This window comes from Eumetopias jubatus, unplaced genomic scaffold (genome assembly GCF_037043125.1).
Source record: "Eumetopias jubatus isolate StellerSeaLion01/CBP00866 unplaced genomic scaffold, mEumJub1_p1.0 scaffold_11, whole genome shotgun sequence".
Classification (NCBI taxonomy): domain Eukaryota; kingdom Metazoa; phylum Chordata; class Mammalia; order Carnivora; family Otariidae; genus Eumetopias; species Eumetopias jubatus.
In genome coordinates, this window is record NW_028274817.1 from 35,291,583 (window position 1) to 35,317,951 (window position 26,369).

General features: G+C 36.9%; 2 protein-coding genes across 11 annotated transcripts in view; both read right to left on the reverse strand.

Annotated features, from left to right (window-relative positions):
• The window catches only part of LOC114200238 (UDP-N-acetylglucosamine transferase subunit ALG13), a 43,646-nt gene extending 38,193 nt beyond the window's left edge, over positions 1 to 5,453 (reverse strand). For all 9 annotated transcript variants that reach the window (XM_088028673.1, XM_088028671.1, XM_088028678.1 and 6 more), the window contains exons 1-5: positions 5,298 to 5,453; positions 4,670 to 4,753; positions 2,582 to 2,632; positions 1,810 to 1,856; positions 1 to 73 (exon numbers count right to left, since the gene is read on the reverse strand). In XM_088028673.1, coding sequence (XP_087884799.1) covers positions 1 to 73; positions 1,810 to 1,856; positions 2,582 to 2,632; positions 4,670 to 4,753; positions 5,298 to 5,438 — 396 coding nt within the window. In that variant the 5' untranslated portion in view covers positions 5,439 to 5,453. The remainder of the gene's footprint in view (positions 74 to 1,809; positions 1,857 to 2,581; positions 2,633 to 4,669; positions 4,754 to 5,297) is intronic.
• On the reverse strand, positions 7 to 26,369 carry LOC148163000 (UDP-N-acetylglucosamine transferase subunit ALG13). Of its 2 annotated transcripts, XM_088028679.1 has the most exons (5): positions 26,268 to 26,369; positions 25,005 to 25,167; positions 23,265 to 23,403; positions 18,607 to 19,851; positions 7 to 73 (listed from the first exon to the last, which is right to left on the reverse strand). In XM_088028679.1, exons 1-4 carry the CDS (start codon positions 26,346 to 26,348, stop codon positions 19,737 to 19,739), a joined length of 498 nt encoding a protein of 165 aa, XP_087884805.1. In that variant the 5' UTR covers positions 26,349 to 26,369; the 3' UTR covers positions 7 to 73; positions 18,607 to 19,736. The 2 variants fall into 2 exon arrangements, with proteins under 2 accessions (XP_087884805.1, XP_087884806.1); XM_088028680.1 differs by lacking the exons at positions 7 to 73; positions 18,607 to 19,851 and adding an exon at positions 5,435 to 5,669.

The window sequence follows — 26,369 nt, forward strand, 5'->3', positions numbered from 1 at the left end:
CTTGTCTTCATAGCCATTATCTGTGACATAAGTTGGAGGCTTTCCGGGATAGCGATAAAGAATGAAATCCCGACTACATGGGTAGAAAACATAGGTGGTTGAAAAGAGATAATTTAGTATATGCAAGAGACAGTTATAAGAACAAGTATGTGGGCTTTTAAACTGTCCACCTTATTCATACAAAATAATCCAAATGTTTAAGAGGCTAAATAATGTTAATTCAAAGTAGACAGCTAACTGTCCCTAAAGGTCCATGGATTTTTAAAATGAACCTTAATTTGGGGAAAGGAGGAGTAAAGAAGATAGACTACCAGCTGTACGTTGGCTCCCCACTTATTTAAAGCATGGGCCGGCAAATTTTACTTGGTAAAAGACCAGATAATAAGTGTTTTACCTTTTGCAGACCATATGGTTTATTCAACTTTGACTTTGTAGCAAGAAAGCAGCCACAGACCATGATAAACAAGTACACATGACTGTTCCAATAAAACTTTACTTATGGACACTGAAATTTGAATTTCATATAATTTTCACATGCCATGAAGCATTATTCTACTTTTGATTTAACCATTTAAAAACTTTTTAGGGTGCCTGGGTGGCTCAGTCGTTAAGTGTCTGCCTTCGGCTCAGGTCATGATCCCAGGGTCCTGGGATCGAGTCCCATATCGGGCTCCCTGCTCGGCAGGAAGCCTGCTTCTCCCTCTCCCACTCCCCGCTTGTGTTCCTGCTCTCGCTATCTCTCTCTGTCAAATAAATAAATAAAATCTTTAAAAAAACAACTTTTTAAAAATTCTTAGCTCGAGGGCCATACATAAATAGAAAGAAGGCCAATTTAAAAGCTGGCCCTTGATCGAGCCCCGCACTGGGCTCTCTGCTCTGCGGGAAGCCTGCTTCTCCCTCTCCCACTCTCCCTGCTTGTGTGCCCTCTCTCGCTGTGTCTCTGTCAAATAAATAAATAAAATCTTTAAAAATAAATAAAATATAAAAAAAATAAAAAAATAAAAGCTGGCCCTTGACTTAAAAGCAACAACTGATCAGCTACCTGTCCAATGCCTCTTCTATACGACTTCTTGATGGATTTAGTGAGAAATGAGCAGGCTGCAAAACACTAACTTGAGGGAGTACCACGAGAGGGTTTGGACTCTACCGTATATGCCATCTCACCATCCTAAAAATTGTGAAGAGTCTTACATATAGAAATCAACTTCCTCAGATGAACAAGATTCCCACTAGCCTCTAACCTACGTTATATAACTATTTTTCAAAACTGCACAGCTTCCAGAAATGCCACTTTTGCTGTCTTAAAGACCACAAAGTGATAGAGCAATGGTTCTCAAAATGTTCCATTATCATTTCCTTAGAAAGCCTTTTTACTTTTCATAATTTCCCTCTGAAATTTTAATACCACAGATATACTGTGTCTCTGTTTAGGTACCGTACCCTTTGAAGCACTGTAGTATCTAATTATCTTTTTGTCTTGAAGAACCAGTTTCTACCCTCTTAGAAGCTATACTGCCCCAGTGAAGACACATGCAAGAGGCACAAAGTTAAATACACAAGAATTCTAAGAAACACATTCTGATTTCCTACAGGAACACTAGCAGTTCTTAAGTCCTTTATTTCGTTCAAATGGACACAAATGCTAGAGGCTCTCCACCTAAAAATTAACACCAATTAACAATGCTTAAACCTCCTTCATTCTACATATTACATTAAATCCAAATTTCCCAAATTCTAGAGAGACTTGAAAAGAAACTTTACACACAATCACACATACACACTCAGTCTTTAAAAACAGATTTAACTTACTTATAAATTAGAGAAAGAGCTCTTATTTCCAGCTGGCCAGCACTTTCCTAAATATAAGTAGTACATAAACTTTTTAAAAACATTCTGTAGCTAGGATATAAAAGTTTCTTCAAGTTCAACATTGTTATTTTAGATGCTTAGCACTGTTTTAGATGAAGAATTTGTAGAACACACTATTAACTTGTTTTGAGGTTTGGGATATTGTGTTACTCATTAACATTCTGAAAAAAAAAATAGTCCTAAAGACCTCCTCAGTTACCTATTAAGTAACAAGGACAGGTAATATGAGAGATTTAAAAGGCACAATAAAAATGGAATTAATGTTAAGAATATGAAGTTAGCAGAGTACTTAGTAAATGCGAAGTCCAGAACTACGGAATTAATCATATAAATTATTTTTAATTAAATATGTGTTTATAGAGCTTACTTCTACATAAAAGGTAACTACAATTCAGGTGAACTTTTGAATAAAAAAATAATGACCTCCTAGTAACATTACTATCCCTCCTCCCCCATTAAAGTGAAAAGGCTTAGGCTTGTCCTGTTTGCAAACAGTCTATGGATGATAAAATTGCTGACACACAATTCTCAACATTCAATACAAAACAATAGGTCAATTGCCAGCCTCTAAACTTTTCCAAGAACTATTTGATTCAACACAGCTGGCTACTTAAGAAAATAGGTTGCGACTAGCTAAGGCGACACAGATGAATGTTTAGGTTTACTATTCCATAAAACTCTGAAAAGATTAAACCCCCATATTTGATCTTACCTTGGGATCTCCCAACCGTTCCAGGTATTTCTCAAAAGATCCCTCCACATACTTCAAAAATAAAACAAACTTGACTTAACCAAATACACAGCATTACTAAAATCTGATTATATTCTGCAATACTATCCTCCAATGGGTTTTTGTTCAGCTCAATTATGGTATTAAATTATTATTTTGCACAGCACCTCAAGAAGATTTGCACATACAAAGAAGTTATGAGTGGAGAAAAGCTGGACTATAAAACTATCTTAGGAAATGGCCTGGCTGATCCACAATATCAGCGCATTTCATCAACTATAACACCTTTGAGTTTCTTTTGAAATGCCAATTTAACTTGACAATTTTCATAAATCATGCAAGCCCAATAATTATAAGGATTTTAAATCTGATAGGAGACATGCATTTGCAAAGTTAAACTGAGGAACTTTACTAGGGAATTTTATTAGTTTCAGAAAAGCCCAGGGCACAAGGGACCTTCTTGGGGTAAATCTTGATTGCAGTGGCGGTTGCATAACAATATGATTGCCAAAACTGAAAGTGCTAAACTTAAAATGGTGAATTTTATTGTGTGTAAAATATACCTCAATAAAAATAAAATTAAACTTGGGGAACAGAATATATGTCTAGTTCCATGTACATATATCATTAGACAAAGTTTTTTTAATTTTTCTCAATCCCTTTTTAAACAGCTTGAGGTATAACTGACATACAACAAACTGCTCATATTTAAATGGCACAAATACATTTTGACATATGTATGCATCCAGGAAACCATCATGACAACTGTGATAGTGAATAGATCCATCACAGCCCTAAGTTTCCTTGTGTCCCTCTATAACTCTACTGACCCCCACACAACCACTGATTTGCTATCACTAGAGACTGGCTTGCATTTTCTAGAGTTTTATATAAAGGAAATCGTACTTTGGGGGAGGGTCTACCTTCTCTCCTTTGGCATAATTATTTTGAGATCTATCCATGTAAGTTTTAAAATTTTACACAAATCTTTTGTTACTCAAAATGTGGTTACTATTACTGTATCATGAACAAGAGCAAGCATCACTTGGGAGTTTTGTTAAAATGCAGAAATCTCGGGCCCCAGCTCAGACCTACTGAATCAGAATCTGCACTTTTAACAAGATCCCCAGGTGATTTGTATGCACAAAAATACTTGAGATGCACTGTTTTACATCATGGTCTTGCATTTGAAGTAATTTCATGAATAATCCTTTCCCCAGATGTAGTAAAGAGTGTAATTAACTCCTAGGTAATAAGCTTTAAAGTCAAGAAGCCGTCACATAGTTTTAAAATTCACTGAAACCTGTTGAGAAAATTAAGAGTAAACCTCGAACAGCAGGCAAATACCCATAATATACAGTCAGAAGAAAACAAATAGTACTGGAAAGGCTAAGAATGTTTTTTTTAAGCCACACAAAAGGGCACAATACAAATCAGACCTTGATAAAACCTCATTCCATTAACAAGAATTCAAATATTTCAAAGTATTCAAACATGTCTTCTAGAAGTTGTTTTAAAGCCAATCATTAGTGGCAGAGCACCAATTACCAGTTTGTCACATGAAGATAAATGTTGGAACCTAATTTGTTTCCTTACAATTAGGTTTTATAAGATTCTTCATATTGGCTGATCATTGTGTACAGAATTAAGAGCACAGAGGGGTTTCCCATTTATACATACTTGGAAGTATACATTTAAAAATATTAACATAGCCAAACTTTGTGAACTATGATTACTTGGTTCAAGAAAACAGTGGTATGGATAATACAGTAGTCAAAATGTAACTTTTTAGGGCTTGCCAGATTATGGGCAGTATGTGGGGAGTAGAAAGTAGTGGGAAGGATACAGATGAACTGTTTTTTCTTAACTTTTAATTGGAGTACAGAACAATCTTATTCTGGAGGTGGTCTAGAAGCATGCTAGCTAGGGGAAGACAGCTGAAAATTAAGTATTTGCTATTGAGAGGAGATTGCAGGACCTAATTTTCATTATGTAGATGGCTCAAAATTCATTTCCCATTTGCTACACACTCTACTAACATCTCTACCTTGTGTTATATATTCTACTTACAGACTCAAAAGTTTGTTGATTTTCTCTCATATATGAGACACAAGCCTTCCTGATTTCCAAATGATGGACCTGGCTGCAAAACAACTAAAAAGAAGAGAAAGACCAGCTGTCAACAGTCATTTGAAATAGCTTTTAAATTAAAATGAACTGGGCACTAAGTACCCCTTATTCGAAACATATGTAGGAAATTAAGTCCTGATCTTACTAAAATCTTTTTGCCATCTTTACTGGGGTTGGAAGAGATGGTTCTGTCTTACCACCCCCACCCTTTTTCTAGTCCTTATGGGCACAACCTATAAATTTTTCCTTAGGCACTAAATTTAGAAAAGTAGGGGCTGCTTATAAAGGATCAAGATTCATTTCAAAGTTTTCTGTAATTCCATTCTTATCTTACATTCCAAATAGCATTTAGAAAACAGAAAGACAGCAAAGGCACAGCAATATATCTGGACTCATCAGCAAAGGCATACGCCAAGCTAGTAAGTGGCAGACAGGCCTGGGTATCTTTACTAGAAAAGAGAAAAGGGATTTTTTTTTTCTGGTGGGCTCCAGGTCTTCTAGCTCCAGTACCATGCCATGTGTCAAACCCTGAAAACTCAGTATAGGGAAGATATATTTGTCCTTTTACCTGCTCCGAAATAGCCCGAAAGAGGCAAGAGGCATCCTTGGCAGTCAGCTTTCGAAACAGCCCTAAGCTGCCTAAATAGTCATCCATTGATGCCTCATTCAGAGACTTCTGGCCGCTGTACTTTTTCCATCCTTTATGCATTTTGCCAGGGGTGGAGGTGGGGAAGGGGAGAAAGGAACACAAATGTGGCAAGAAGGAAAAAGCAGGATGCAGGTAGGAATGGGTAGCAGTGACAAGGGCTTGCTTATGCAGGTATCCGGAAAGGAGCCCAAAGTCTAGGGATGAGAAGGCAGTTGGAGTCAGCGCTGCAGAATCTTGGCACTTCTCAGGAGCAGAAGCAAAGGGCTGGCTTGCCCGGGACAAGTCGGGACCCTGTGAAAAGAAGAGGAAGAGCCGATGCTCCTAGGAATAGAGAACTGGACTTGAGAAGACATGGGAGAAGGCACTTGGGGAGCTACCTTGTTGGGGAAGGATGGGATTAATGCAATCAGCCCAAGGTTGAGAGAAATATGCACAAGCAGCTGAGCTTTGGGACCAAAAAGAAGCCGAGTTTGCAGCTTAACTCAGGGCAACTGCTGCACGAGGCTGCGATGGGACTGCAACAAGACTCAGGTGTATATGATGCAGGCTGGCCCACATTATATCGCTTTAAGATTTCTGCCCCAAATTTTTAACTACATTCTCTGCCCAAGTTCCCTGCTCCCCTCATAATTTCATGTAGACAAGAGGAAAAAATTAGAAACCTAATTAACTACTGAACTTCTGTATTAAGATCTTCAAAAACTAAGAAAGTCAGGGGCTGGAGGCGCCCTTGATCTATAGGGGCCAAGATCACAGTTCAAGCAAAATAAAGTGCTAAAGCAATTGCCTAGTTATTTCAGGTAAGGAGTTTTAAGTAATTTCATTTGGTTCTCCTAGATAATAACAACTCTCTGCTAGGATCACAGAAACTAAATCCATTAACTATACTAGAAAACAGATACAATTCTTGACTAATACCCCCAAATTATTGTATAGCATTAACAAAAAGAGAAAATGCAAAAAGTGTTTCTTAAAGACTGGAAACAATGAAAGTTTAAACTGAAGCAGCATAAAAGAAAATGTCTTACCCACAAACTTTCTAACAGACTACATTTAAAATGCTGTGGCACAGCATTAGAGCTGTTGAACATGAGAGTATTTCCATGTATTATTAGGACAATTTTCTGGAAAAACTACTCTGGATTCTAAGAAAACCAAAGTAAATACAGCTGTATTTGTAAGGTTCAAAAACAAGACTGATCACTTACATTACTTGATTCCACTGTCAAGTGTCTCCTTTTATTTAAATGCCTTTCTTAAGTGTTAAACAGACCCTAAGTCGGCTTTGGAGAAGTTGCAAAATTAAGCTGCTTTGAAAATTGTTTTTCTTGTATCTGTGGATCCAGTAGCTATCATGACTGCCCTGCCTATAGAAAAAAGTATCGATAATAAAATAGGAATGAAATAAAATCATGGTAAGAAATAAAATCTTGACTTCCTTTATTTGAAATTACCGTAATTAATTTCTTTTTTAAGGAAACCAGAACACTAGGGAAATTACTCCTTTTGAAAAAGTCCTGAAACATGGTTTGGGAAGAGGGATCACCATCTTTTTCTAAGGCCACAAATTCACTGAGAATAAGTTAACTCATTTTTGGCAGTTTTTACTTTGAGAAAAAAATGCCAATTCTTCATATTTATTGCTACTGAAACTAAAAATAAGGTACGTACTAATCTACATACTTCATTTTGATGAAGGGAATAAAAGGCAAAACTGGGAGAGGAAAAACAACTAGAAAAGTAATACAAGAGCAGTAAACAAAAATTAGAGACAAGACAACAAAAAGGAAAAAAAGAGGAAAGAGAAGTACACAGAAAGACCAACACAAATATGGCTAATGGATTATTGACAAAGGTTCAAGAGTAGTTCAACAAACAGTATTTTCATCAAATGGTGCTACACAATGGCATTCATATATAAAAAAAATTTTCTTTAGCCTATACCTCCCATCTTATACAATAATTAAAATGGATCAAAGGCCTAAATGTAGACCAAAATTTCAAAACTTTTGGAAGAAAGCATAGGAGAAAATCTTCAAGACCTTGAGTCAGGCAGAGTTCCTAGATATAACAAAATGAGTAATTGGACTTTATCAAAATTAAAGACTTTTGCTCTGCAAATGACACCGTTAGAAAATGAAAATGCAAGCCACAGACTGGAAGAAAATATTAATATATCCCATCTGACTAAAAATCTTTGTATCAAAAGTATAAAAAGAATTCTCAAAAGTCAACAATAAAAAAACACAACTAAAAAATTGCCCAAATGATTTGACTACACATTTTACCAAAGATATAGGAATGGCTAATAAGCTAAAAAGATGTTCAACATCACTAGTCATTAGGAAAATGCAAATTAAAACCATTATGAAATATAAATACACACCTACCAGAATGGCTATAATAAATACAGACAGTAACAAGTGTCACCAAGGATGTGGAGAAACTGAAACCCAAGTAAAAGAAGGTAGGTGCAAAGGGGTTTGATTCCAAAAGATATAGGACACCATTTATATGAAATATACCAAAAAGGCAAATCTATAGAGAGAGAAAGCAGATTAGTGGCTGCCTGGGGTTGGGGTATGAATATTTATTAACCGCAAACAAGCGCAAAGGATCTTTTCTGGTGTGATAAAAAACGTTCTAAAACCGTGATGTTGCAACATTTCTGTACATTCACTAAAAATTATTGTACACTTAAAAGTGGTGATTTTTAACAGCTTTTCAGTTAACATACCATACAATTCAAAGTGTACATTTCAATTACTTTTAGTACATTTACAGAGTTGTCATCCATTGGCACAATTTTAGAACATTCTCATTACATTCAAATGAAACCACACCCATAACCAACCTAATCCCCCATTGTCCATCAACTCCAGGTAACCACCAATCTACTGTCTCTCTATATTTTGCCTATTCTACACATTTCAATAAATGGAATCATACAATATATGGTCCTGTGCAACTGACTTCTTTCACCTAGGAGACTTTAAAGGTTCATCCATGGGCAGCTCTTTCTGCCCATGGGTCCCCTCCCTGTACTTTAATAAAACCACCTTTTTGCACTGGAAACAAATTAAAAAAAAAGGTTCACCCATGTTGTTGTAGCATGTATCAATATTTTAATCCTATAGTTAAAACTATTTTACTTATCCATTCATCAATTAGTAGACATTTGAGTTGTTCCCACTTTTTGGCTTTTTATGACTAATGCTGTTATAAACATTCATGTGCAAGTTTTTGTTTGGACATGTTTCTATTCTTTTGGATAATACCTAGGAATGGAGGTGCTGGATCTATGTTTAACCGTTTGAGCAACTGTCAAGACTGTCTTCCACAGCAGCTGCACCATTCCACATTCTCATCAGTAGTGTATGAGGGTTCCCATTTTTCCACATCCTATCCATAATTACTGTCCATCTCTTGACCATAGCCCATCTAGTGGGTATCAAGTGGTACCTCACTGTGGTTTTGTTTTCCATTTTCCTGATGGCTAACAATGCTGAAAACCTTTCATGTGTCTAATGGACATCTGTACATCTTTAATGAGATATCATTATATACATTTTAAAATGACTAAATTTAAAAAAAAAACTTGACAACAGCAAGTGTTGACAAGGACATGGAGCAACTGGAACTCTCATATGTTGCTGGTATGAATAAAATAGTACAGCCACTCTTAAAAAATTGTTTAGTAGTTTCTATAAAGTTAACCAGAGTTGCCACATAACTCAGCAATCCCACTTTGTTATCTACCCAAGAGAAACGAAAACTTCAGCTCACACAAAAACCTGTACATGAATGTTTATAGCAGCTTTATTCATAATCATGATTCCCCCCCCACAAACTGGAAACAATCCAAACATCCTTCAATTGGTAAATGAACTGGCACATCCATACAACAGAATACTCCTCAGTAATAAAAAATGAGGTTTGATACACAAAAGAACCTGCATGAATCTCAGATGAATTGTATTCAGTAAAAAGAGACAGATTCAAAAGGCTACATACTGTATGACTGCATTTATGACAAACTGGGAAAGAAAGGGAAAACAGATCAGTTGCTGACAGTAGTTAGGGTTGTAGGAAAAGCCTGACTGCAAACGGATGGAAGAAAGGGGATGTATGGGGGTGATATATTTTGTATCTTGACTGTAGTAGTGGTTACACAATTATGTTTGTCAAAATTTACAGAACTATACAAGAAAAATGCTGATTTTGCAAAGAAAAAGCAGCAGAAAGAATTCAGAGTTGAGGAACTCACAGAATGGACAAAATTGAAGAGAAAAAAAACAAGAAAATCAGAGGATCACTACTGGATAGCCAACATCTAACACAGGAGGCCCCCAAAAAGATAAAGTGGCGGGGAAGAAATGATTGTGATAATGATGAAAAGAAAATTCTAGCACTGCAGAATAGGAGTACCTATATTTAGATCGAAAGGGTCCATGAAGTAGCCAGAACAATAAAAGCAAAAAAGATGTTCAGCAATGCACACACCATTTCTGAAGCCAGGGATAAAGACTCTAAAGCTTTGAGATGAAAACTGGGTCATATACAACTTCTCAACAGAATAACTAGAAGCTAGAAAAAAATAAAGTTCCTTATGTGAGGGAAAACTATTTCCAACCTTGAACTCTATACCAAGCTATCAATCAGATGGGAGTAGAAGTGTTTCCAAACATGAAAGATTAAAAAATTTACCATCCTTTCTCAGGAAGCTATGAAGGATATTTGAAACCAAAATAAGTTAAACCACAACGGGGGGGGGGGGGCAGAGAGTCCTAGAAACAGAAGATTCAATGTAAGAGAGAAGCAAAAGGAATTTCTAGGATAAGGGTGAAGGGGAAATCCCAGGGCAGACATTCAGCAGGACTACAGAATCAATGACCAGTTCACCTAAAAGGGGTCAGAACCCCAGCACAGACATTTCAAAAATAAATAATAATGAAAGTTAAAGATAGCCTAATTTATTTAAACATACTAGGAAAGATGTATACCTCTGTTGGAGAGCTTGAGAATATTTTTATAGAAAATCAAGCAAATGAAAACATTAAAAATGAGGTAAATAGAAAAAGGAATGTAATCAATGAATACTGACTACATGACTCTGATGTGAATATTGTACTTAAGTAATCATGTCAATACTGAAAACAGATCTCACAAGAACTGACTAAAATAATTTTTTTCAACTTAAATGTCATCTATAGACTGTAGAAGAGGAATATAAAGCCTCCTCCTCCATACTAGCAAATGTAGAGATATTTAAATTTAAAAAATGAAAACAAGTTTGAACATATTCACTTATAAAACATAAAATGTAACATTTTATATTCTGTATATTTTACAGAATATATATTTTATTTATATATATTATTTATATATTAATATATTCTGTTAACTACAGAAAGCAGATCACAGATGGGAAGAAGTGGGACACAGAACTGTTTGTCATATACCTTGTAGAACTAGTTAATATTTTATACTATTTATGTGTATCGTAAGATATAATAAAAATTTTAAAAAGTATTCAGTAAGTAAAAACAACAGAATAAACTAGGAAAATAAATAATAGAATTTTATAGCTACAGGGACCTATTTTACAAATGAAGAAACAAGTTTCAAATGATTATGAAATTTGTCCAAGTTTTCACATCCTATCAATAATAGTACAAGGAATATATATTGTCTGATTATTGTAAAGAGGAATCACATATCAAAAAAGAAATGATGAACAAAGGCTCAGAGATGGTTAAGTACAGGTTACATTCCCCAAATCAGTACAATAGGACTTTTTAAAAAAACTTGCGGGATAATAGTAGACTTCATCCTGTGTGTAATAGCCATTTCATATTATTTAATATTGTCCTTCAAAGTATCTATTGCACTCGAAATCCCAATTGACTATTCTTCTACAGCAAACTACTCCAAATCCTGTAAACCACTAGAACAGAGAAAGGGCTCCATAAAACAAACTACCCCATGCCCAGAGATTCTGATTCAGCAGGTCTAGGGTGGGTCCTGAGAATGTGCATTTCTAAAAAGTTCTCCTATGATAGCTGATGCTGCTGGTCCAGGAGCTTTGGGAACTAGCGTTCTCAAACAATGTTGTTTCACAAGTTCTTAGTAAGTGTCTCTAAAGAGTTTCAGGGTGAAAATTTCAGCAAATACTGCACACTATAATCCAATCTTTGAGGTTCACAATGTCCATCAGCAATATTAAAGGCTCTAAGGAATGCTAAAGTTACCTGCTTAACTTTGATCTGGCCTTTTCCATAGGGGAATCTTTTACAAAGACTTTCCAAATCTTTCTGAAGATTTGAGAAACGCCAGATCAAAGTTAGGCAGGGAACTTCAGCATTCAAGTTAACAAGTTTTTAATGCACAATAGCTACTGCTTTTAAATTGTTTCAAAGTTTGAAAAATGTTTCTGTACAAATTTTTTGTCATCTATACCTAAGCTTACTGGGATAATTACATAAGATACTGAATGTTAAGTGCTTAGCACAAAAGTGCTTAAATATTGACTGCTGTTAGCTGCTACCTTACAAAACAATTCACTAAGAAATTCTTTGGTTTAAAAAAAAAAATCTTTGGTTAAAAAAAAAAAAGGTAAGAACCAGAACAATTTCAACTAAATTCTACTGAAAATCAAGCCAAAGTTCACATATAGCTCCCCAGAGGAGCTTTCCCCAACACTGATAGTTTCTTCACTTCTAAAAATAATGGAAAGAAAAATAATTGCCTTAAAAACTTTTAGGCACTGTACTCTGGGTACAGATTAAAATGAAACAGACTTAAGAAAATCCAAGTAACTTAAAATAATTAACATTATTTGACTTATAAAACTGATATGCTTTCATTTTATAATTACTGCTTTTTATATTAAAATTTAACCTGCAAAATGTGACTTGTTTTAATTGTTAGAATTGTCTTATTTCTTCACTGATCAAATAGGGAAATTCTCTGCAGTACAATACATGAATACTAATAGTTTTAGTTCTGAGGTAACACTTCTTCACATTTCCAACTAATTAAATGAGGTACATGCCTGAAAAATTTTTTAAAGCATACATTATCTGTGACACAGAAGGTTTAGTTGTAAAGGTATATAGGACATGATACTTCTGAGTTACTATTTTAGTTTGAGAGGCAATATGGTATCACGAAAAGAGTATTATGAACTTGGTTATGCTACTCTGAGTCAGTTTCCTCATCTATAAAAGGAAGGAGGTATGCTGCATGTTTAAGCTCTTTCAGGTCTAAGGAACTGCAAGGAACTGTGATTCAATGGTGGATAACAGATTTGCCCTCCCTTTAGATGGTCAAATTTGTGATCAACATTAACCACAAAAACAGCTTGTAGGAGGATTAACCTATTACCCCGGCAAATCATGGGGTTGACTGGCTCACATAAAAATGAGTAAATCTTACCTTACAGATGAAATAAACAGACCTAGATTTTTGAAGGCAACAAAATTTATAACCATGTGTGGTGATGGGTATTAACTAAACTGTGGTAATCATTTTGCAATATATACATGTATCCGATTATGTCAAATACATTAAACTTTTACAATGTTATGTCAATTTTATCTAAAACTGCAAAAAATAAAAATGACAATCACATTTATGTAAAGATTTGTGGGAAACTGCTGAAAGGCAATCAGTATTAAAAAAACTCATTTATTTCACTTATTTTTAGTACCAAAATAACATGGAGCCAATTGGGGTATATAACTCAACCCTACAGGACCTATTTTTAAGGTTTTTCATTACTTAAAAATATAATGGTAAACATTCTGAAAACATTTTTAACAGCACCCTGGAAATAGAACCTGTTGCTTCTTTTCATAGTAGACATTTAAACAAAATGAACAAAGCAAAATTAATGAAGGAAGGGAACACAATGGTTCCAAAACAAAATTTGGCCATTAGATCCTATTCAACCTCCCTCCTCTTAAAGCTTTAGGAAAGAGACAATAAAGAACTGATTTCCCAGAGTAGTGATCCTTCAGATAGGCAAAATAAAAGAAACATTACCAAGAGCCACTTGCTTTCATTTCCTTCTCTTCCCCACTTCCATCTGAAGCACTCTAATATAGATTAGGGAAAAAAAGGAAAGTAATGTTTTGTTTAAAAATGCATCCTAATGGCAAAGAAATGCTAAGGGTTGGTTTTTTATTCAAGATACTTACAGTGTCTGAACAGTCTACCAACATACAGGGGATTGAAGGAAAGGAGAATACAGACCAGAACACTCTTGTTTTGATGTGCTCACTTAAGCTTCTAAATAATCTTTAATTCTCTAACTATAACCCCAGCTAGAGACTATGAATTTCAATATGAAATTCAATGAAGACTTTGCTTTCTGTACCAGTTAGGAGTATATACTGTGTATTCCAGGGAAATATCTCTAAGTCTACTCCTACCTCTTAAAACAAAAACTCTAACCGAGAAAATGTATTATTTCAATGACATTTTTTTATTTTCAAAGATGCCACACAATTGGTTTTGTGTCTCAGAAATCACCTATGAAGGAAGTTAGCTTTAATAATTCACAAATGGGAAAACTGAGATTCAGAAAATTACTTAGGCCAAGGACTTAAGAATGTTTTTCACTCCTAAATTTGGGAAGTATATTACTCACCCACTGCACACTGGCAGTGGAGAACCAACCAGTATGTTCTGTACAAAAGGAGAAATGAACAGTAAAAAAGATGTAATATATGGCCTCACAGACATCATTCCAACAGTGACTATCAGTTCAGCAAATACATTAGAAGCACATTGACAGTAAATAAGGTACAAAACTGTATTGCTTTTCCAGATAGCCTAATCTAGTATATCCTATATTACTACAAATGAAAAAAATCCCACTTAGTTCCTTTTATCAATTAGAAACAGTGCTACACAAGACATGGGTTATAGACAGTTAATAGTATAACAGTATCAAAATTAGTTTCAAATTGTGTTCCGTATGTGTTAAACTTGGTAAGTTTCTAATTTGTTATGTGATAAAACTGGATATTACTAAACTTAAATGTATTTAATCAGAGGGCTTCATTATAAAGGAGCCTAGTAGTTATCACCAGAGTACTAATGAACAATGAACGAGGAATGAAAATACTTAAATTGTCCTCAGTCTGGAGATTCTTAACCTGGAGCCTCAAAGTACCTGGGAAAAACGCCCCGAAATTCACTGCAAAATATGTGTCAGTATGCAAGAGAAGCAATAGTTTTAAGTATCTTGAAGGGTTCCATGACCCAAAGAGGCTTATACTACTGCCTGAGAGAGCAGGACTATAGCCATCAAAATAAAATGGCAGAGTATCAATCAAAATAATTTTGGTCAGGATGTGGTAAAAATTCATAAACACAATAAAGAGCTAGAAGTCAAATACCAAAACAGATGGTATTTAACAGTATAAAAGACCTTAAAAATATTCTATCGATATCAGAGTCAAGAAGCATATATTCTTCAGGAGATTCCTGTTTGAAGCAAGCTAGGTTTGCTCACCTTCTATCTAGCCACCTACAAAAATTTTAATTTAAAGAACTATTCAATATAAAGATTGTGCTAGAATACTCACTTTTGTAAGGAATTAACCATTTAACAAGGAATTAAATTAAATGTTGTTTAGTGGTTATCTTAAACCCTTTTCCATGTAATCTGTTATTGGAAAACACTACAGCTACTGCTTTTAACAAACCTCTTCATTTTTAACACGTTTTACTAAAAATCCCCAATTTTTTGACGGACACTTAAGTACCTTTAAGATATTACACAGTATCAGTATTGCTATGTTTTAATGCCAGTCCTGTAAATGTTTGATACTACAAATTTCACCACAGAATGTGATGGTCACATCTTTCTTCTGAACAAGAGACATACTAGACTCCATGAAATGACTGTGCAAGATTACTGTGTTTCCTAAAGACCTAATCCCAATCAAGACAATGAGAAAAAGTGCATTTATGCATTTATCATTTATGGAAAGCCTACTGTGCTGCAGGCAGAGGATTCAAGAATGAGTAAGACAGTTCCTTAACTAGACTGTTAAAAAGAGTTCCTCCAGAGCAGTAATCATGTCTTGAGTGCTGCTGATACAAAAAGTAGATGCTTATTACGCATTTTTGTTAAAAGACTAAATGAGCAAATAAATGGGCTCAAGATATTTAAAAAGTAAAGCTAAGAGAACCTGGTGATCAATCAGATATAATGGGTTAGAGGTATCATTTAGTCCTCCAGGCTTATAAAACCATCAATATGGGCAAGGATCTCAGAAGGATGGAAGGAGAAATAAGATTTTAGTTTGGGGCACATTAAGTTTACCATGCTTAGAGAATTAACAGACATATATGACCAATAGGTAACTGGAAATACCATTCAGAAGTTCAGATCAGAGTCGGGGAATATAGATAGGAGCATCAATAGTAGCTCTGGGAGTAATGAAAATATCAAGAAAAAAAGAGAGAGAACAGAACCAAAAACAGAACCTAAAACAAATATTTGGAGAAAACAAAAGAGCCAGTTAAGTAACTTGCAACCAGGCAAACCACCTGGGAGTTTCTCCACATGGATTTTGATTAGCATTCAGTAGGCTTTTAAAAATAACAATGTAAAGACTGAAATAAGTAATATACCTGTGGTCATCATACAATCAAAATTTCTTGGAATAGTCCTGACTTCAAATATTGTCCTGTCACCACAAATGATGGAAGAAAATACAGTGGAAATCAGCATTCTAGCAATTACAATTCCCAGTCTATCAGACACTTAAGTAGCATAACACTTCCTTTTTGCATTATGCTGAGCTCAGTTTCCTCATCCGCAAAATGGGAGAATAGTAGCTATTTCATAGAACTCTTGTAAAGATTAAGTAACTTCGTACCTGTAAACTTTTTAAAAAAAAATTTTTTTGAGAGAGAGAGTGAGCACAAGCAGGATGGGGGGGAGGGAGAGAGCAGCAGAATCCCGGCTGAGCAGGGAGCCAGACATAGGGCTCAATCCCAGGACCCTGAGATCATGACCTGAGCTGAAGGCAGACACTTAAAGGACTGAGCCACCCAGGAACCCCTAAACTGCTTTAAATAGTACCTGAAACATACTAAGCATGCAACAGGTGTTAACTATTATTTTTCATTCCCCACTCCCCCACAAAAATATATATTAGTTGTACAGCAGAAAAACAGATTAGTACAACTATTTGGACCACCCATTCCAAACCTTTCCCCCAAATCAGTTTCAAATAGTCTGCCCATGTATCTCATTTCTTATACTGTATGCAGATTTTTGGTCATGTCTGAAAATTTTACAATTTGAACGAATCAGAGAGATTAAGTGCTTATACCATAATAAAGTGCCAAGAAAAACGTCTACATTACTTCTAATCATTATAGACTTTTTTTTAGTCTTGGAAAACTCTTCCTCAAACTATCAAAGTGGTGGTACATATTTTTATATTGCCCTTTTTATCTACATGATTTACCTTTAAAAGCATATAGTACTCTTAAGGTGTCTAAAATCAAGACACTTGACAGTAGTTTCAGATAATGACCAGCTGACCCTTGAACACAGATTTGAACTGTGCAGGTCTACTTATACTTTTTCTAAAATACAATACTGTAAATGTATTTTCCTTGATTTTCTTTGCATTTCCTTTTCTCTAGCTTAAAGATTACAGTATATAATACACGTAATATACAAAATGTGTTAATTGACAGTCTATGTTATCAGTAAGGCTTCCAGTCAACAGCAGGCTATTAATCAAATCTTTGGGGACTCAAAATTTGTATGTGGATTTTCAACTGTGCAGGGTTCTTGCACCACTAACCCTCCACACTGTTCAAGAGTCAATTTTTAATGTTCCAGAATCCCACTTCAAGTTCATCAGTTGCACTATCTTACCTACCAAATCCTTCCGGCTTTCTTTCCTCCCAAATCAGTCATCAAAACTCCCTACTTCCCAAGGTCATTCTATAACCTCACATCACTTTTCATCTACTCCAACATTAACTTTCTACTATTATTACTCGTCCACCTCTGAACATATCCATGATATGAATTTCTCAAAATACTTCCTTTGCTTCCTTAACCCTGGAAATTTAAATACCTCTAACAGAAAACTGCTAAATAAACTACACTCCACTTACCCACTGACTTCAAGAACCTGAAGCCCTGCCATGCAATGAAACCAAATAAATTTCACTCAGAGCAAATATTCCCAATAGATTACTGTTAATCTTTCATTAAGGACCAATAACTGGTAATTTTGGTAATTAATCTTAGCCTTCTTCCTCATCTAAAGTGGTTTGTAGTAGGTATGTTTAAAATTCTCTTCCAACTCCAAACATCTGCAAGTCTTTGTCTTAAAGTCTTCCTTTATTCAATCTACTATCAATCCTACCCATGGCATTTTGCTGGTTTCCAAAAACGCAGGAAGCACAGGTTTCTAAGTCCAAGGTAAGTTTATCATACATCAAAGAAAAACCCAATTAAGTGTGAAATTCCTACTAAAGTAAACTTCTAATAAATGAACAAAACTCTCCTTGGAAGGGAGTAAAGTAACTAAATACTAGACAATTATGAAGAATCAAAAAGCTTACAATATACATTATGGTGTGGTAGAAAGAGTACAAGACCAGGGGTCAAGAAGCTGCTTCTAGTGGCAGCTCTCTTTCAAAGGCGGTTAGACAAGTTGTAAACCTTTGGCCTTCCTCATCTGAGAAATGATGGGATTGGACTAGATGATCCCAAGAATTCCTGCCAAATAAAATTGATCCGGAGAGATCCCCGGATTTTTAAGCCAAACAACTGATAAAAAAATTTCACAAAGGTATATAGTAAGGGGTATCACTACATGCAATTAACACCATTGGCTTAAGCTCTGCTAAATGAAATAATGGAATCGGTTATATATTCTTGTGGGAAAGAAAAGAGAGGATTTGGGGTCCCATATTACTTTACAGTTGTCTGATGTTTAAGTAGACCCTGTTTCTGATTCTCTATGGTTAGTCCTTCATGACATAACTAAAAATCAAGTGATCAAAATACATTTTAAGCCACAATTTTTCTCAAATTAGAGCACATATTAAAGAGCCCAGATAATTCTCTCCAAATATTTGGAAAGGGCCTTTCCTATATAACATTAGCATTGAGATTAATGTACATTTATGATTATGATGCTGTGAATTCTCAACTACATAGATATAGATTACTCACTTTTTAGATTATTCTCAGCAAAATTTTAATCCAAGTAGGCTTCCTCCTGCTACCCAGAGTATTTCTCAGCCACCACCTTCTACTATTAGTAAGAATTTATTTTAATATTAGCCTAAGTAAAACACAATCAGGAAAATAAATCTATAGAAACATCATATAAAGCATCCCAAGTAAAATGCCTAGAATAGCCAAAATCTTGATTATGGAAAGTATGTCTTTATAGTGTATACTATTTTTATAAACTGTATCTAAAATTTCTACCAGAAAACTATGAACACTTAGAATCAAGACTTACTCTAATCAGAATTGCATAATGTATCTTGAGGAACATGAACCTAAAAGTCATGTACTTAGGCCATTTTATACATCTGATCATATAGTTGCTTGTAAAACTAATTTTTTAAGTAAATTATAAATTCCTCTGTGATGTTACAATAAATGTTTCAACACCACTGTGAGAAGGGGCCCTTAAAAATAACATCAAGTTCTCTTGGCCTAAGTCCTTTTTGATTTACTCTTTTCAAACCAATAAAACTTTGATATTGAACAAGATTATTTTGTCATTTTCTATTTGCATTTTAGAGGAAAGAGAACAAATCTATTCCACTAGAATTTCTCCAAGTACCATAATCAACTGACTTGATATTTAATCTTGTTAACCTTTAATTACTCTTAACCTTTTCAAGGTAATTATTGAATGTTTTATTTCACACAACACAACTCATCATTTTTGCTTGTTTTTTAAAAAATTCGTTCCTTAAATTGTACAGCTAATGATGCTGACTCTCAAATGCCTTACAATTTGTTACTGCTTCATTTTATTTATTCTAAAGAACACCAAACCAATAACTACATTTGAGGTTTTGGGACTCTAGGCTAAAATCTGTGAATGCTCATACATATTTTAACTAAAATATAAAGTAAAAATCTATTGTATTTACTAAAATTGCGGTAAGGATTTGGACCCAAATGCTAACATTCACACCATAAAATTTTCTATACATTCTATAGATGTATAAGTTTATTAATTTATATTATTCTGCAAATATATACTATATATTTAATTTGATTTAACCACATTCCATAGGTTGGATTTGGGGGGTGTTTTTAAAGTGTTCAGAGTTTAGTGTTTATTTTTGTAATCCAACAACTTTATCCAAAAATGCAGAAAATTTTTCTGGCTGGCCAGGAGGAAAACATTTCAGTGTTGATAAGTCCATTGACTGTAACAGCCCAGGAAGCGTGCTAAAACAAAAGAAGAAAAATATTAGGTAACAAGGGAGAAAATTATGTAATTCATCTGCTGCCCACTTGATGACTGAATCTAACTTCCAAGAATACCGTGATGCTTCTCAAACTGTACATGCGAATTTTAATAATTTTATTTTAGGTATATAGTTGACCCTTGAACAAGCTGGTGTTAAAGGAACCGACAATCCATGCAATTGAAAATCCATGTACAACTTCCAGGGTCACCTGGTGGCTCAGTCGGTTAAGTGTCTGACTCAGCTCAGGTCATGATCTCAGGGTCCTGGGATGGAGCCCCATGTCAGGCTCCCTGCTTAGCAGGGAGTCTGCGTCTCCCTCTCTGCCCACTCATGCTCTCTCTCGCTCAAATAAATTTAAAAATCTTAAAAAACAGAAAATCCATATATAACTTCTGACTCCCCCACACCTTAACTACAGATAGCCTACTGTTGCCTGGAAGCCTTACCGGTCACATAAGAGTCAATTAACACACATTTTGTACATTATGTTATGCACTGTATTCTTAACAATAAGCTAGAGAAAAAATGTTATCATGAAAATCATAAAGAAAACACATTTACTGAAAGAAACTCCTTGTATAAGTGAACCCATGTCATTTAAATCTGTGTTGTTCGAGGGTCAACCGTACATACAAAGATTAGGGCAATACGAAGAGCACTATGTAGTACCTGTCAATACCAATTCAACAGATACTGTATATTGTGTCAACAAATATTACAGAAATGTTATTTCATGAAAGATGTGGTCACATGGCTTTTGAACATTTCTCAGGACTGGGCAGATATAAACTGAAGCAAAATTAATTTATGAAAACAGAATAAATGAAAACAAAATTAATAGCTGCCAGACAAGAACAATAAGCCGGGGAGACTACTGGACCATGCATGAAGATTGTGAAATAGCTTTCTTTTGCCAGTAATTTACTAACATAAATTCATATATAATTAAGGTACAATCACCATGCATGTTGGAAGATTCCAAACCATGACATAAAAGCATTACTTCAGAAATTTAAGCAGCCACTTAAATTAGAACAGACATACAACTACCCAGCCTAGATTTGGGGGAATAATGTACCTAAAATGAAAATACAACCAATTATTGATTCTTACAGCATTCACGTATGTGAATTTTTTTGAAATTAATATTAAGAAAAAGACTTCTAAAACTGTAAGAAATAAATTGGGAGACTTGTACAGCTTCCTTTTTTTTTTAAAGATTTTATTTATTTATGTGACAGAGAGAGACACAGCGAGAGAGGGAACACAAGCAGGGGGAGTGGGAGAAGCAGGTTTCCCGCCGAGCAGGGAGCCCAATGCAGGGCTCGATCCCAGGACCCTGGGATCATGACCTGAGCCGAAGGCAGACGCTTAACGACTGAGCCACCCAGGCGCCCCATACAGCTTCCTTTTCAACTTGAGTAAGGAATCAGGATGTCTTTCCGAAATCAGAAAAACATTTTCTGATTCTCCTTTTAAACGTACTGACATAAAATCAAAGCTGACTTAACATGTAGAATAAAAATACTCATTAAAAGTGTCTGGAAAAATTGACTTGCATAAACCTGTTAGGAGGCGGAGTTTATTCTTCTTTAAAAAATGTTAACCCCGGGACACCTGGGTGGCTCAGTCATTTAAGCACCTGCCTTCAGCTCAGGTCATGATCCCAGGGTCCTGGGATCCAGTCCCTCATCGGGCTCCTTGCTCAGCGGGGAGCCTGCTTCTCCCTTTGCCCGCCGCTCCCCCTGCTTGTGTTCCCTCTCTAGCTGTGTCTCTGTCAAATAAATAAAATCTTTAAAAATAATAAAAAACAAAAAACGTTAACCCCTAACAATCTCAACTACCCAAGGACCGTTATCTGAAGCCTACATAATTTTTATTACCTAGCTTCTCCCGACTCACAATACTTTTAATAATGGCTTCTGTGTTATACAGCCACCCTGATCTTTCCTCTCCTCCATCATACAGGGATTAGGATACCAATTGTTCCTGAAACAATCAATGAATTTGTCTCCTCTCAATGAAAACAGAATTGTCTGTTTTGTTCACCAATATGTGACAAGTACCTAGAATAATGCCTGGCACATAGTAGGTGCTCAATATTTAATAAAAGAACAAGTATTTACTGAGTGCCCAAGAGACAGATGCAGTGAGGTTAAAAGACAAGCCTTTTATGTTCTAGCCAGTTTATTCTAAGGTTTTCCACTTTAAAATTAATTTCAATTTATTATAACATAAAAAATATATTTTATAATACTTCTATAAGGTCTTTACTTTTTAAAACATCAAACTAGGATAGCTTTTAAAGACAAATAATTGGGAATTACTGACCTGACCCTCTGGCAAGCTTCTAGTGTCTCAAGAAGAATTAATAGAAAACCAACCAGCAATTTTCTTCATCCTTCTACAGTGATGTTGACCAGTTCTTGTTGAATTTTAATTTACTTCTAGAAAAATAATACTCCTTACCATAGTAATTCCTCTGCTTAAAATACTTTAATGGCTTCTCACTAAACACAGAATAAAATCAGAACTCTTTACGTGAGCTATCCCCACCCAGTCTCATCTTATACTATCTTCTCCCTTGCTCGCCATACTCCTGCCACACTGAACCTTCCCTCTGTTCCTCAAACAAAACAAACTCCAAGCTCTTTCCTAACTTAGGACCTTTGCAGTCGCTGCTGTTCCTTCTTCCTCTAGAGCTTCACATGACTAGCTCTTGTCATTTAGGTCTCAGCTCAAATGTCATATACGCAGTCATGCCTTCCCTGACCAATCTAATTAATCTTCACTCCCAGCTATCATATCATACCCTGCCTTATTTTCTTCATAACACATTTCACCATGTGAAATTATCTTCATCGTTTATTTATGAACGGTTAACTATGTCCCCCTACCAGACCATAAGTATTAAGAGAGCAGGGGTTTACCTCATGTTTATCACTGTATCCACAAGAACTTAAAAACAATAACCTATGACATATTAGGTCTAGTTTAATTAATGAGTAAATTTCACTTAGGGATCCCAATGGATTTACTGAAGGCAAAACCTTAATTATAAAAATTAAGCAAATGCCTTCCTTGAATAATGAAAATCTAATAACTCAAAAAATTATATTCTCAGAGACTTGCGCACCAGATGGAACTTACATACATGTGTACACACACAGATATTCACATGAAATGAAACACGCACAGACACAAAAAGAAATATAAGATTACACTCACAGCATTGGACAAATAAGAGGGCTTTACAGGTGAGAAAAATCAAAGTATGTTTGATAAGCAGGAGAATGTAAGAGGTTGAAAAGACAGACAAGTTAGGTAGGTGGTTAAGAATAGCTAGGGAGGATTTAAGGCAAGAAGTCAAGTTATCAGTCTGTAGTATACCTGCAGGTACAGTAGAAGAGATGCCCGTCTTTGTGTAGCTGCTTTGCCAATTCCAACTGATGATTGTTCATCAACTTTTCGTTTACAACCACTACAAGGGGCTTTCTTTTTTCCAGAGTCTCCAAACAGCTTCCTGCACCTAAATCAAAATTAAGTTAAAAAAAAAAAACAAAAACAAAGCTAAGGTGCTCCACCAAGCTTTATAGGCAGAACTGAAGATGATAAACTTAGCTGGCAAAACTACAAACCAGGCCTTTTAATTATGCATTCAAACGACCAAAGTGTAGTGACCAGTTCTCTATGTTATAAACTTGAAAAATACATTCTTTACCACTGCCAACAATATTATGACCTACGATTCAATGCTTTGCCACTTGCCCTCTACTAGTATGCCCTGGGCATGAGCCTTGAATTCAATTAAGATTTAAGTTCAACATACTATACATGAAACTGTACTGCACTTCTATTCAAACACAAGTGGAAAAAGCAAGTCTTCAACAGTGACAGGCACCAAAAAGAAAAACCCTAACCATCCTTTTAAGTCTGTCTGTGAGGTACCATCCCCAAAATGTCAAGAATAAATCTCCATAAATGTGCATATATACAACATTTGGGTCAATTCAGCTCTGAAATCTAAAATCGTTTAGGTATTTTAAATGGAAGTGAGAAGGGCGCCTGAGCGACTCAAGTCAGTGAAAAGTCTGCCTTGGGCTCAAGGTCATGATCTCGGGGTCCTGGGATGTAGCCTGGCATCGGGCTCCCTGCTGGGTGGGGAGTCTGCTTCTCCCTCTACCCCTCTCCGCAGCTCGTGCTGTCTCAAATAAATAAAACCTTAAAAAGAAGTTAATAAAAAATTTAAAAAGTAAATGGGAGTGAGGAGACTGAGAAGTAGACAAACCTTTTGGGGTTGACTACTTTAGAGTAGTAGGTAGGACAGACTAACACCAAGACTTTTATCTACTAACTTGACTGGAGAAGTACAGTTCATCTGTGTCTGTTTCTTCATCCGTAAAAATGGGAATACTAATAATACGTAGCTCATAGGTCTGGGAGGATTCAATGACTTATATACACAAAGCACACAGAACGGTACCAAGAGCTATTAACTATTAACCTATACATTTCTAATCACTAATCTGTTGGTAATGTTTACTTCTAGTAACTTTGCTCCCTTCAAACTAGACTTCCTAAGAACTAAGAAGCTTCTTCCCTCACTTATCCAGCAATCAAAATTGCAATGCTCCCCAAAAACAGTTCTTGCGACGGTACTGGCAGTCTAACTAGATCAGGATGGTTTTTGAAGAGCAGGCAATGATTTACACAACATGTGGTTAAAAAATATTTTTGACTGCATTCATTTCATACTCCCATTTATAATATAAAAAACAAACTTTCAAAGCCAATTTCTCCATGTCCAATCCAACCAATAAGCCAGCTGAACATTCCTGCAAATCTAAGCCCAAATACTAATTTCAAATTTGATAACTCTTTACGCACGACGTTGGGTAAATTATTTTGCCCGTGTTTGGAGTTTCTTTCTTTAGTCTATGTTGTTAATTTACTTGTACCACCCAGAAATAATAAATTCTCTAATAATGTTCTCAACAGGTATATTCAAGTAAGTATTATACTCAAAAGGGCTACAGTGCGTTACTCTAGCGATTTTACTTTACCTCAAAAAAATTCAAGTTTCTGTTCTTACTACCAAAACCCCAACTGTGGTATTCTAAGGCACTTTACCTGCGTGACTAATAACAAGATCTGCTTTCTGAAGATCTTCTTTCAATGAATCCTTGTACCTGTAAACATCCAGAGCAAATGACTCAGTACTGAATGGTTCAGGTACCACCTTTCCTCTACCTATCTGAAGGACAAGTCGGCTGTAGCCCAGGCTCTTGATGATCTGAAAAGAGGAAAAAAAAAAAAAAAAAGAAAGAAAAAAAGCGGGACTTTTAAACAGGGTACTGTTTAAAACTGTAAAAAACAACAAACCCTAAAGTCGGTGTTCAGACCGCAGCGCGCGCCGCAAAATCTACCTGCGGCCGATTTTACTTTTGCAGAACGACGCTTTGCCCCCGGTACCGGGCCCCGACAAGGTACCTCACAAGTCCTATCGGTAAGATCTATGCGACCCTGCTCACCAAGCCGTTGAAAGGACCGGCCACGCCACAGGCAGAAGACCAGGCGAGACCCTGAGGAAGGCGTCAAAAACTAGAGAAGAGACGAAGAAACGGCTCCAATCCGCCTCAGGGCTGAAGCTGCGCGAACCACCGGCCCCGAGGAGCCGCCGCAACAGCCGCCGCCGGAGGACGCCCGCCTCGAAGGCGCCTGATGAGACCTCGAGGCGCGGGCTCGCCCGAGCGCAGCGGGGGCAGGGCGGGGACGGCGCGCCGAGTGGGACCTGCCGTATCGAGCCGAGCCGAGCCGAGCCAAGCCGGGCCGGGCCGGGCCGGGCCGGGCCGGGTCGGGTCGGGCCGGGCCGGGCCGGGCCGGGCCGAGCCGAGCCGGGCCGGGCCGGGCCGGGCCGGGCCAGGCAGAGCTCGCCGAGGCGCCTGACGCCGACCACGCGACCCCGAGTGGGCCTGAGGAGGGGCTGGAGGCTGGCCCGGGCCGAGGAGCCCCACTCGGAGAGGCGGAGCAGCGGGAAGGAGGGGCGAAGCACGAGGAAGGAGAGGCGGAGGCGGAGAGTCGGAAGGGAAAAGCCGGGGAAAGGAGGAGCCGGAGAAAGGAGGAGCCGGAGAAAAGATGGGGAGGAGCGGCCCGGAGGGCGGCAGGGAAGCGGGAAGAGGAGGCGGAGGACGCCGAGGAGAAGGGGAGCAGGAGGAGGGCCCAGCCGAGCGCGGGGAGGAGCCAGCAAAGGGGCGGCGGCACCTGAGGTAGAGCTGTGGGGGGTTCTTCCCGAGCGCTGCAGTCAGGCAAGGTTACCGAGGCTAGTGGTAAGGCTAGCGGCGGCGAGCGGCGAACGAAGCCGCCACGCGCCCGCACGCCCGCCCCCTCACTCACTTGCAGAGTGTCGTGCGCCGAGACACACGCAATGAGGTCGTCAAAGCTGGTGGTCCCTACAGTAACAAATACGCACTTCATCGCGCGGGTTCCCAGCCCCGA